The sequence below is a fragment of the Lynx rufus genome, unplaced genomic scaffold, assembly GCF_022079265.1.
Source record: "Lynx rufus isolate CCGP_SWC_20201006 ecotype Redwood Valley unplaced genomic scaffold, mLynRuf1.p SCAF_2, whole genome shotgun sequence".
NCBI lineage: Eukaryota > Metazoa > Chordata > Mammalia > Carnivora > Felidae > Lynx > Lynx rufus.
Window position 1 is genome coordinate 218463510 of NW_025814834.1, and position 13316 is coordinate 218476825.

At 51.8% G+C, this 13316-nt stretch overlaps 1 protein-coding gene across 1 annotated transcript; it reads right to left on the bottom strand.

Moving 5' to 3' along the window:
* Nucleotides 1-504: 504 nt before the first annotated feature.
* PHF13 (PHD finger protein 13) lies at nucleotides 505-8025 on the bottom strand. Its single transcript, XM_047085117.1, has 4 exons — nucleotides 7655-8025; nucleotides 5148-5249; nucleotides 3708-4242; nucleotides 505-3192 (listed from the first exon to the last, which is right to left on the bottom strand). Exons 1-4 carry the CDS (start codon nucleotides 7691-7693, stop codon nucleotides 2966-2968), a joined length of 903 nt encoding a protein of 300 aa, XP_046941073.1. The 5' UTR covers nucleotides 7694-8025; the 3' UTR covers nucleotides 505-2965.
* Between the last annotated feature and the right edge of the window lie 5291 nt (nucleotides 8026-13316).

Genomic DNA, 13316 nt, shown 5'->3' on the forward strand with positions numbered 1-13316 from the left:
CAGAGAAGGGCTCGCGGCCCAAGCTGGCCAGCATTTCTAAGGTTTTAACAGGTGTTAATAACGTAGATTTGGGCTGCTCAAAGTCACTGGAGGTACTAGTTGACCACCAGTTGGGTCTCAGGTTAGAGGTAGGCAGACACAGCGGACAGAAGGAGCAGGCTATGGGGACCCAGAGGGTAAAGGGGCAGGACGAGCACCCCTGGGAGACTGCAAACCCACTTGCAGAACCTCACGGGAGGCTGCAGTTTTTACAAAGCAGGTAGCCACTCACGGGGATTCAGGCTGATGCACACAGTGTGATGAAACGGTGAAAGCTATTCATACTGCGGTTTGTTTCTGGAGAATTTACTAGAGAGGTATATGAAGCGTTGTGGGCACTTTTCATCCTGCCAAACCAAACTCAGGCTTCACCTCCCCAGGTCTCTGTGTGATCACCGTTGGGGGGGGGGCGGGGGTCAGCCACAGCTACGCCCTTCAGCACAGAAAACAAACACCTGAAGCTAGTCAGGAACCTCAAAGTAGCAATATATTTATTTACAAAATATACAGTTTCACAGAAACAGCTTCGCTTTATACACATAAACTTTATAATTACACAGAACCATGTAAACGATGTTAAGTGTCTGGCCTGGCCAATGCCAATGCGAGGGGCCTACTTTTGGGGTGACATCTTTCCCTCCCCTCCCTTTATCAGCCACCAACCAGGAGCCCCTAGATGGGCCATGCCTAATTTGCATAAAGCTGATTGCAGCTGCCCAGCTCAACCTAACACAAAAACCAAGGTGTCTTGACTTCCTAGACACCACCCACAGGGATAGATCGATCTGTTAAAAGAACAAAAAGGAAACGAAGGAAACAGATCAAAATGAGTATTAAGTACCTTCCAGAGGCGTCACCAGGCATTGAACCTTCTAAAAGCAATACAGCAATCGCCCAGGCTGGTAGTCCCACTGTAAAATCACACATATTCTTAAATGCACTTTTAAAACTTTGTGGAGTTTTCAAAAAAGAAAAAAAAACACTTTGGAACTTTGGCTATTCTCATGGTGAAGACACTGGACAGGCAATGTCATGGGGCAGATCTTTGGCAAATTCCTCTCCGACTTTTCCTGGACGTTTGCCCTCATCAGCGCCAGACAGTTGTCTGGGGAGAAGGTTGGTTCTAAGCCCGCTTCTCACTATTTTTCTCTACAGCAGAACTTCCCCCTTGGGGATCTTCACAATAAACTAGGTTTCAGAAACTATTTCTATTTCTGTGTTAATATGCGTAACAGAATACAAAACAAAACAAAAGGCAGTTGGCTGGTGAAGCATGAAAGATACTAGCACAGAAAATGGACTCTGATTAACCAATTCGAGTTCAACCTCCCCCCACTGTGCCTAAGGGAGAGAATACAAATAAGAGTCCCCGTCCGTGGTGGCCCCACACAAGGGTGCCACATGGAGACAACCCCCCCCCAGAGAGACTGGGGGGGGTCCACCCCCACTGTAAATGTAAGTATGACCCACCAAGTTGGGCATCCTTCCCTTTTCATGCTTCACAAGAAACAATGTGTATGAAAACACACCCATCCATTTACAAAAAAAAACATTTTTGAGAAGAGTGTTTGAACTGCTCAAGAGCACTGTCAACTTCGGAGAAAGCGGAAGCCTTCCTCTCCCTCCAGGCCCCAGAGCCACCCGTGTCCCCTACCCTTGAGCAGAGCCCTGTGGAGCTGCAGGCGCAAACTCCCTGGCTTCTCCAGAGCTGGCCTGCACAGGAGTCTCCCCAGTCCAGGGTCCTGATTCAGATCTAAGGAAGTCTGCACCGTCCAATAGTATATTCCTGGAGACCAATGTTACCCTATCACTCACACACCAATTCAAACCAAAAAAAAAAAAAAAAAAAGGCTTCAAATCCTAACCTTGCCCCGTGAAACCAGCGGGCCAGCCTGTGTGAGAGCATACTGAGAATCAACCACAGGAGAGGCCTCCCCTCAGGTTTTCCTTACCTCATTATGTAGAGGAACACCATTCCCCAGTGACTGCCTAACCTTCCTGCTGCTACTGGAGTAAGGTGAGGGAAAGAGGAGGACCGGATCCAAGGGCCCTCTCGCTGGAGAACAGCTTGCCGGGCACCCCAGGACCTCATCCACCAACTGAAAAGGGCACCCAGGCAGAAAACTGCCAATACTTTTGGCTATATCGTGCAAAAAGACAGGTTTTTTACATCGTGCAAAACAGGAAACTGAGTTATGAACACGGGCCACCTCAACCCCCCCAACCAACCCCTTTTCCACCGAGAAGCGGCCACATACTGTCCCTTTTAACAAACAGAAGGAAACCTAGGGATTGTTAGCTGGCCCCCGCCCCAGGGCTCCTCCCAGAGCAAGACCAGAGGACTCTAGCTGGCAGCCAGCAGTGGGGGTGGGGGTGGGGGGGGGTGAGGGGGGGACAGCAGCAACCACAGCAGGGAGAGAGGGCAGACCACGAAGGTTGGGGCAGCTTGATGGTTGCTGTACAGACACTTATGGTCAAAGACTTACACTCGAGAGAAAGCTTACACGTATGGCTGTTCACTAACAGGCCCGGGAAACCGAACATCTCCTCTCCCGAGACAGCGGAAGCGGGTAACAGCTCGCACCCGTTCCCAGCGGAGGGAGCTTGTTAACAAAATGACAGCAAGGGTTCACCACTACCACGTACCCTCCTTTTCAGCTGAACCAAACCCACTGTACTTGAGTGTTGAGTCCACCTCCACTGCAGAGAACACGGCTCTGGCAGCAGCTTTGGCCAACGAGGATTTTATTCAGTCACTGGCTATATACAGGGTGTACCTTGGACAGCCTGTCCTTTTGCTTAGGCACCTGAATGGCAGGGGTCTGCCCGCACCAGAGCTGAGAGTTCTGTGCTCAACTAAGAGACGGGCCAAAAAGCCCATCGTCCCTTCCGATTCCTCGCCCACGGTCTCCTCGCGCACCGACAGTCAGTCCAGAAACAGTTTCCGTGAGCCCATCCGAGAGCGGTTGGAGCGGCGGATGTCGAACTTGGAGTCCCGGCACTTCTGGCAGACAAACACTTCCGGAACATTGGATTTCCGGATTTTCGCACAGGACAGGTGAATCCAGGTGTGGCACTCGTTACACTCAATCATAGGGCGGCCGGCGAACGGTTTCATGCAGAAGCAGGTGACGAGGTCCCAGGAGTCGTCATCTGAAAAGGGGAGACACACGTAAGGGGAGGGGAAGAACCTTCCTGCGACCCCTCCCCATCCCACCCGCTCCTCCAGTGGGTCCAGGCAGCTGAGCTGCAGTAAAGCCTGATCCTCACCAAATGCACGGACTTCAACTTGCACTAAGGGCAGGGCTATCAGACCGGCAGGGCCCTCGGAAGTGCTCCCCTCTCCGAAAGCAGAGCAAATGCGTGAACGAAGCCACTGAAGTGTGTGGCACCAGGAATTAACCACGAGAGGTGGACTTAGAAGCTAGATTATTTTTGTATTTGGAGGCCTGTCCTGGAATCTCAGCTGTCTCCAGCCGCAATCACCCCCTCCCCCACCACTTCCTAAACATCTCAGTGTCCACCTTCTTCTCCCTTCCTCCCTAGAGATGGCGGGGCACACTCTGCTGTCCCACTGCCAGGAAGGGACCGTTCCAAAACTCCTGCCTACATCCCCTGCTCTTCGGACCACCAGCCACTCGCGTGGCACTCCTCCGGGGACCACTCACCCGAATCCACCATTATGTCCTCATCATTGCCGGTGCTGTCCTCGTCCCGGAACACCACCTGCTTTCCCTGCCGGACAATAGTCCGTTTGCCTTCAGTCTTTATTTCTTTGACCTGATCAGGTGACACTGTGACACAAGATCCACTGGAAGGAGTGTCAGAGTCCCAGCCCGAGCAGGGGTCGCCGGGAGCCTGGGGGATATCCTGCAGGGCGGGACTTGTGGGGGTCTCTACATATGGGTCAGCGGCTTCCAGCTTCAGCAAGCTCCCCATGTACCCCTCCTTCACAGGCACATCACTGTCCCTCCGCTTCCTCTTCTTCTTCTTCTTCAGCTTGTCCGTTTTCTTTCTGTCCAGCAAGAAGTTACTGGGCTTGGCTCGCTGCAGGAGGCTCGGCTGCAGGTGGCCAAAGCAGCGGTCAGAGACCGGCAAGGGTACCGCGGACGCCATGTCGGTGAAACCAGCGTCCCAGCCATCACTGTCGATGGTACCAGCGGTGCTGTTGGCAGGGCTGGGGCTGCTCCTCAAAGGGAGCTCCTGAAAGGACAGAAGCACAGGCGTGGGGTCCGAGTGTTTCGGCCGGTCCCCGGCAACAAGAGCCAGCCACAGGCAGAGTGTCGCAGCCAGGTCAGGCCTACAGACCAGGGCTATCAGAACCGTGACCTTCTCGGCTCTCACAGGCAGTACTCTTTAGGAATGGTGTCATGAGCACTCTACCGTGACCTTCCAGATAGAATGTTAACCCCCGAGGAGGAAAACCTTCTCTTGCTGAACCCTCAGCCCCTGGACCAGAGCCAGGAACTCATTCGATGCCCAGTAAGTATCTAGAAAAGTGCCAAGGACACCCTCTCAAACCCCCTTATCTTTCCCAGATTGTGACATCTCCTGTCTGTTTGTCCTCCCAAGGGGTGTATTTTTCTTTTAATTAAGTGAATTTAAATTAGTTTTGGGAGTTTGCTGACACTCTTCTTCAAAACTGGAGACATCCCCCCAAATACTGCAAAATCAAAGTAGGTGTAGACCGGGCCTAACCGTCCGGCTGAACCCCAGGCTCTGCCACTGTAATTAGCCTGGAACCCAGGGCGAGGAGTGCCCCAGCGTCTTCGTCTTTAAAATAGGGATAAATAACAGCACCTGTCTCATAGATCATAAAGACCAAGAACGCCGCCCGGCCACTGTAGGCACTGCATCTGCACCGGACATTCAGAGCGGGCGGACAGGAGACATGTTATTTGCAAGCAAACGGTTAAAGTTTATTAAATCATTTCTAGACAAGCCTATGTTTTCTATCCGAGTTTTAGAAACCACCTCCCAGACAGGTCTAAGTTTCCTAGAAAGATTTCTACCTGACAGCCGTCTGAAGTCCCCCCACCCCACCCGTTCCAGACCCCCACCCTGCCACTGGCTTCACTGCCAGCAAGAAGGGTGGCCCCGAAGATTACCTCCTTCGGATAAGGAATGTAGCCAGCATAGGCCAAGACAAAGGTGCAGAATTTGTTGAAATCCTCCACAGTCCTGCGCCTCTTGTAACTGGGGGAGCACTCCTGTTAGCAGGCGAGAAAACGGGGTGTGTTTGAAAGTAGGCACTTGGAGATGGAACCACAGAAACAAAACTAAGCCAGCTGGAGATGTTCTCGTCAACCACTTGAAAATACACGGCTAGATTTACAAACACTCCAGAAACAAGATAAGGTAGGTTTGGGTCCGAGAAACAGCACTGTACTCAGGAGGCTGAAAGAAGGGTATTGTGGTGTTTTGCCAAGGGCAAACACTGGGGCACTGGTGGGCAGATAACAACATGCACATTTCTTGTGCTCCTGTGGCATTTTCCAACATTATCACTGTCTGCAGGCCTATCAGGAGCTCTAATAACTGTGTTTTTGCTACAGATTTTCCATTTTGAAAATAAACTCCAGCTGCAGCTGTAATCCAAGTATTTTTAAGTGATTTCAAAGTCAACTACTTCTTACCCTTCAGAACTCAACTCAGGTCTGACCCCTCCCCAGCCAGGGAGGAACTCCTCCTCCTCCTGGGCGCTCTCCTCCAGGAGAGGCCACTTCCGCTCGGCCCTCCGCTGCTGCAACACCCAGCGTCCAGGGGGCCAGCACCCAAATGCTCCCCGACTCAGAAATTAAACCAGGAACGTTGTTGCTAGGCTTAACTTGCAGGGAGAAGAAATACTGGATGAAATACTAGAGGATTTTGGCTTGTGTGTCCTGTCTCCATTCAATCTAGAAACGTCCTTAACAAGAAGGGGTTTTCTCCCGAAAAAGAGCAGCTCGGGGAGAAAGAACCTTTATTTGCTAAAAAGCAAAACAACTCTCCTTAATTTTGGTTTATTCGGCTAGCTTATTTACCGAGATTTCCTTCAGGCATTTTAGCACCCATCCCAACCCCATCCTTACGTGCTCAGCTCCCATTTCCAGAACCCAGGGACCCCCTACCCTGCTAGGGTGAAAGCGGGACAGGAAGCTGGGGGGTGGGTTCCTGGACCCAGCCCAGGCCCTCCCCAGGACGGAGGGCCCAGAAAGCGGCGCGGCACCGGCGCGCCGCCCGCAGGTTTCCTTCCGAAGGCTCCGCTTATTTTTTCAACTTGGTTCTAGCAGACCCCCTCCTCCCCCCCCCGCCCCCTCCCCTCCCCCCCCCCCCCGCCGCCGGGACCCGAGGGGCGCGCAGGTCTGCGGAGCACCGGCCTCAGAGAGGTACCCGGCATTTCCTGCGGCGCAGAGACCCTGCCCCCATCCCCGGGAAGCACTGACCGCCCGCGCTCCGGCCACGGTGGGAGGGCCGCGGCCCTCGGCCCTCAAACTCTCGGGGCGAACTTTTATTTCGGCGGGGAACGCGCAAAAGTGGGTCAGGGGCCTGGACGCGGAGCGCAAGGCGGCGGCGCCCTCGGGCCCGGGGCGGAGGGACCCGCGCCGCCCCCACCGCGCCCGCCCGCCTCGCCGCCCCGCCGCCTTTAGGAAAAGCAGATGGCGGTGCGGCCCCCTCCCCGCCCTCCGCGGAAGCCGCCCCCCGCCGACACTCGGCCCCGGAAGGTGCGGGGCCCATCCCGCGGGGGAGGGGGCGCGGGAGGCCGGGCAGGATTCGGGGTCCGGGGCTGGTGGGCCCCGCGAACCCCCAAGGCGGCAGCGCGGCGAGCCAACGCGCCCGCCGCCGCCTCCCCCACCCGCTCGAGCCGGGACCCGCACCCGAGCCCGGCGGACCTCGGGAGCGAGAGGGGACCGAGGCGGGGGCGCCGGAGGGGCCGCCCGGGAGAACCGAGGGCCGATCCCCGGAAGGAGGGGGAGCCGGGGCGGGGCGAGAGAGCCCGCGGCCGGGGGGCGGGGGCCCCGGAGGGGGAGGAGAGCGCGCGGAGGGTGGGGGGCTCGATTCGGGTGTTTGCGGGGGTGGGGACCCGGCAGGAGTAGGCCCCCGGAGCCGGAGGGGGCGGGGGCCGCGCGGGAGTCAGGGGGCGGGGCGCGGACTACCGGGCCCTGGGGATTAAGGGAGCAGGCGGGGGCGCGCGGAGCGGAGTCCCGGTCCGAGGGGGACCACGAGCCCCTCCGGGAGGGGGGGGAGGGGGCTCGTCCGAGAAGCGGGAACGCGAGGCGGCGGCTGGGACCGAGTCCCCGGGGGCGGGGAAGGAGTAAGCCAAGCCGGCGGGGAGGGGCCGGGGGCGCAGACAGGTCCCGGAGCTACGCGAGACCGGGGAGGGGTGGGCGCGGCGACCCGAGGGAAGCGGGCGCCGGGAAGACGCGGACGCCCGCGGGAGGGACGCCGAGGCGAGGGCCGGCTGGGAGGACCGGGCGCGGGCCCGAGTGGGGGGCGGGGTTGAGCGCCCAAGGGGGCGACGAGGGAAGGCCGGGGGAGGGGAGGGCGGCGCTGGGCCGGCGGGGGTCCGGCTGCGGGGAGCGCCAGGACTGGAGTGGGGGTGGTCAGGGGCGATCCGGACGCAGCCCTCACTCACCTCCGGGTGGAAGGCGGCGGCGCAAGAGTCGGAGTCCATGTTCAGGGTGGGGGGCGGCGGCTACGGGAGTGCAGGGGCCGGGGTGCGGGCGCCGGGCCGCGGAGCCGCTCAGGGCTGGGGGCTCCGGCGGCAGCGCAGAACGAGGGCGGACCCGGGAGGGGTCGCCCCGGCTGGAGGTGATGAGGGGTTCGGCGTGTTGCGTCCCGGGCTCTGTGCTCCCGGGCCGGCGGCTCCACGGCCGAGCAGAGTTGGCGATGCAGCTCCTGCGGCCGGCGCGGCGGGAGAGGCGGGAGAGTCGCTGCGGGGGGCGGTGGCGGCGGCGAGCGGGAACCCGACCCGCTCCCCGACCTGACGCCCAGTTCGGCTCGTGTCTCGGGAGGGAGGGCGGGAGAGCCGCGAGGGCTGTCGGGAGATGTAGTCTGTGGGCGACGGGAAGCCAAAGGCGCGGGGGCGGGCGCGGGGCGTTGTGGGAGTAGTGGTCCCAGCTCCGCCTCTAAGGCGCACAAAGGCCTCCTCGCGGACTACAAGCCCCATAGAGCTCCGCGGCGACTGCCCGGTTTCTGGGGGCGGTGTCTCCGGGACCTGAGGCTGCCGGAGCGGGGGAGGTGCGGAGGCTTGCTTCGGCTCGGCGGTGGGGGAGGGGCGGTGCGAGCGGTAGCGCCGCGGTCTCCGCGGGGGCGGGGGTCGCCTCGGCGGGTGGGGGCGGGGCTGACGGCTTTGGACCAGGAGGGCGGGGGCGGCGACTGGCGTCTCCTTTTGGACTTGGGGTTCGGGCCCCTTTGTGGGACCGTGGTCCCCGCGGCCCGGGCGGGACTGGGGGCGGCGGGGGCGACGGGCGCTGACGTCGCGGCCGCCCCTGGGCTCGGGTCGGCGGTGCGAACTTGTTTTCGCGGTGGGGGTATTCTGGCCCACTCCTCCTGTCCCACGGGTTCTGGGGCGGCGGGACCGAGGACCTCCTGGTATCTGTAGGATCCACTTTGGGGTGCCGAGTTACTGCGTTTTTAGAAACTGTGCTAGCATCATCGATGTTTTGGAAGATGTTAGCCTTAAATTAGATTTTTTTTTTTTTCTTTTTTCCTCTCTGCCTCATCTTGGGACTGCCCCTGCTTTCTTACTTTAATGGCATTATCTTCTGAGTATATTCTCACAGGATTACAACAGTGGGTGAGGGAGAAACCTAGTAAAGATGTTTGGTATTGACATTGATTTTATTGATATTTAATTGAGAAGTTTGCGGTGTTTAAACGCTGGACCGCTGAGTATTTTACAACTTTATATGTTGAAGGTTGATTGACTCTGAACACTTAGTTGAAAATTAACCGCTCTGATAAAATTACCAGAGGAGGCCTGATCGTTCTTGAACATTTTTGATAAGCATTTAAAAGAAAAAAGTCTATAGATGATTCAATAACATGTTTGGTAGCTTCGAAGACAAAGGAACTGTGTTAAAGAGGAGTGACATAAAATTTTTAATTTGAATCACAAAAACGACTCCTTGACTCACTAAATCGAAAAAGATGATTGGAAGAATCTCTTGGAGGTTATTTCTGAGGGAGTGAATGCTATGTTGGTTGACTATCACTATTGAGATTGTTAAAATAATTCCGAAGGAAACTAGTAGTTAAAGGACCGGGGTTTGTCTTAGAAATGCTTTTCTGAACCACAGTTTCCTAAATTCTGACATTTTTATCACAGTTCCTTTCTCAAAAAATGATAGTTTACTATTTTTGCTGTTATTTTTTAATGTAATTTCAGCAATGTCTTCCCGGATTGGAGAGAGCCACAGCGGCGATAACAAAATGAGGTGATCTAGGAAGTTAGATTAAAAACAGACGTTGAACTTGGCCTGTGGAAACATCATCAACAGCTTCTTACCCAGTTGTCACATTCAGGTGATTTAGCAGGATTTAGAATGTTAACTGATCACTATGGCCAGAGCAAATGTCCTGAGGTTAGCCAGTGTGGCCCAGGGTCAGATTACGAGCAGCAACCTGTTTTGCCTGAATAAGAAAAGACCGGGGCTCCTGGGGGGCTCAGTCTGACTCTTGATTTCCTCTCGGGTCACCATCTCACCATTTTTAGTTGGAGCCCTGCATGGGGCTCTGCACTGACAGCATGGAGCCTGCCTGGGATTCTCTGTCTCCCTTGCTTTCTGCCCCTCCCCACTCTCTCTCTCTCTCAAATATAAATAAACACCTAAAAAAATTTTTAAAAGGCCGGGAAGGGATATTATTCTTTTGTTGGTTTAAAAGTGTAAATGCCAAAAAGAGTATTAATTGGAGGTGAAGTCCAAGTAAACGAAAAGGGAATTTTTTTAACTGCTAATTATTCCCATAGTAAATTCATAGAGTAAATGTTAATTAAATCCTCCTCCTATTAAGAAATTGAAGTGAAGAACTTGTTGGTAATAATAATGGACTTGATGACAAAAGCCTAGAATTCAGGGATCTATATTGAATGGAATCACTCAGACATATTAAGGAAAGAAAATTCCAAACCTGAATTGTGTCATGTAACAGGGATCATTCTTGCTCAGAATAGGTGTTCGATAGATACTTCTTGAATAACTTATTAACAAACAGTAGTTCTTGGTACACAGATATGACCAGTACTTCCTGATGTCTGCTTGTTTCCCCACCTGCCACTCCCAAAAACTTCCTGGAGGACCTTCTTGGTCTCCTTCCTTTGATTCCTCTTAGAAGTTTAGCCCTCTGGAGGAGGTTTAGACATGAATATTTACCTTCCCTTCCCTAGACTCAAGGAAGGATTATAATACCAATAATTGACCCAAAGTCAGTAGCATAATATGTACTTGTATTATCTCATCAATACACAGATTATGTGTATTTAGTACAGAAAGGCAGAAAATATAGGCAAGCACAAACACTGAAGTAATGTAGTTGGTTTGTCTAGTTTATTTCTCAGGTGTCCTGGTACTATTCCTGGGCTCCAGGGGGCAAATTTGGAATTCAAGGATTAATGCAAGAGCATTAGCCACAGTAGCCAGATACTTGGAGGCTGTGATTCCTTGTTTTCTGCCTTTAGGGGAAAAAAAATTATTATTATACCTGCTGATTATTACAGTTATTTGGAAAAGAGGAAGAAAAAAGCCAACGTTAGCACAGGTTGTGACAAGTTTTAAAATACTAAGAATACCATAGTTTCCCAGTAAGTAACTTGAGAATGTAGTTATTTTAATTGGGTTACCAAATATAGCTTCACCTTTCTAAATCTCACGGCTATACCACATTCATTTAGGGAACATTCTGGAAAGCTTTCTGCCTACCATTATAACTCAGTACCTGAGTGTGGGTATGAACATAACCAGAGGTTTCTTTCTCCCAAAATGACTTTTTGGTGGTTCAGCTTTAATAGAATATTCTTAGGAATTCGTGTGGATCTTTCCCATCCCGTTTTCTGATTTTTCTGACTTCCATCTCCAAGAGACCAAAAAAAAAAAGTAAAACTTCCTCAAAATCATCTTGTTTTTAACTTTTAGTACCTTGACCACTGTATGAATATATACATGTGAATAATCTTAAGTCATTAATAAATAATTTTTATACCATGTATTGTCACCTCTTTATATAGCGAGGGAAATAACTTATAAACAAATAAGTCAAATGAACTTCTCATACAAGGATTCATAGCTAACACTGTTGTGGATATTGTTCATAAGTTTTTGCCTACAGGGGCACCTGGGTGGCTCAGTTGGCTAAGCCTCTGACTTCAGCTCAGGTCATGATCTCAGGTTTCGTGAGTTTGAGCCCCGTGTGGGTCTCTGTGCTGACAGCTCAGAGCCTGGAGCCTGCTTCAGATTCTGTGTCTCCCTCTCTCTCTTACCCCTCCCAAACTCATAGGCATCCGCTCTCTTTCTCTCTCTCTCTCAAAAATAAACATTAAAAAACTAATAATAAAAATAAACGTTTTTACCTACTGTATCTCATTTACTTATAATAACGTACTTAATAAATAGAGAATATTATAGCGTTCCTTAAAGGAAAGTTTAGTAAGTTCATTACAAATCACACTTGAGATGGTTCAGAATCAGTAAAGAATTGGGTGTACAATAGGAGAAAAGGCATACTCTCTTTTTAATGGTATAAATGTGTAAGTATGTGCTTCTAAATGTTCTCGAAGGAAAAAAAAACCCCAGGATAACCGGCTTTTATAAAATGATCTCCATGACCTCTTGTCCTGTCTGCCTAAAATTAGAATTTAAATATCAAAATTGCATAGTTTAAATTTTTAGAAATGAAATGGTACCATTATTTGTTAAATCACATTACTTTCTCAGACAAAGACCATTTTCATGATATTGGAAGAGGTAAATTTTAAAAACTTTCATGGTTGAAATTTAATTTTTTTTTCCTGTGTCCCCTGCCTCAGCAGCCTCCCCCCAGAAGTTTAATCTTTAAATACAAACATTTCTCCCCAAACTATGGGTTGTTGACTAGAGTTAACACCTTTCTCACTGAACACTAGTGTTTCTACCGGGCCCAGATGTGGAATGACATTGGAAGAATTTGCTGGCTCGATCATATATTGTCATAGTTAAGTGAATGAATTTCTCACTTTCCCATCTTGAACTTTTTTTTTTTATTATTAATTTCGAGAGAGGGGCCCCTGGGTGGCTCAGTCGGTTAAGCATCTGACTTTGGCTCAGGTCATGGTCTCCCAGTTTGAATTCGAGCCCCACGTCGGGCTCTGTGCTGACAGCTCAGAGCCTGGAGCCTGCTTCGGATTCTGTGTCTTCTCTTTCTGCACCTCCCATGCTCATGCTCTGTCTCTCAATAATAAATAAACATTGGGCGCCTGGGTGGCTCAGTCGGCTAAGTATCCGACTTCAGCTCAGGTCACGATCTCGCAGTTTGTGGGTTCGAGCCCCACGTCGGGCTCTGTGCTGACAGCTCAGAGCCTGGAGCCTGTTTCAGATTCTGTGTCTCCCTCTCTCTCTGACCCTCCCCCATTCATGCTCTATCTCTCTCTGTCTCAAAAATAAATAAACGTTAAAAATAATAATAAATAAATAAACATTAAAAAAAATTAATTTCAAGAGAGCCAGCAGGGGAGAGGGGCAGAAAGAGATTGTTAAGCAGTTTCCACACTCAGCGTGGAGCCCAACACGGGGCTCCATCCCACAACCTTGGGATCGTGACCTGAGCCAAAACAAAGTCTATTAACCAACTGAACCACCCACGTGCCCTCCCCACCACCATCTTGAACTCTTATGGTTGATCAGATGAGTGAGAAAAGGAACTAGATAGCATGCCTGGGTTAGTGGGTGATTCAAATTTCCAAACACAGCTGATGGGTCTAAATCTGTTCCTTTATTTTCTAACCACATTCCTATGTTGCCTTAGATATGTACACATGGCTTCGAATGCTCCCCTTTTAGGTCCAGGATATTAATAATATACCTTTTTTTCTCAAGAACTGAATTCTTAATTGTATTTTCAACTATTATCTCACCAAACAGAGTATGTCTATCTAGTACAGAAAGAGGAAAAGACAGGCAAGCACAAACAATGAAACCTCGCCACCTCAGAATATGTTACCTTCACAATTGCTTTGTGGGCATATGAACACAGACAACAAATTGGGCCATACTACGGGTAATCGGATTTTTTGCTCGACACTGTAGCACGAATATCTTATTCCA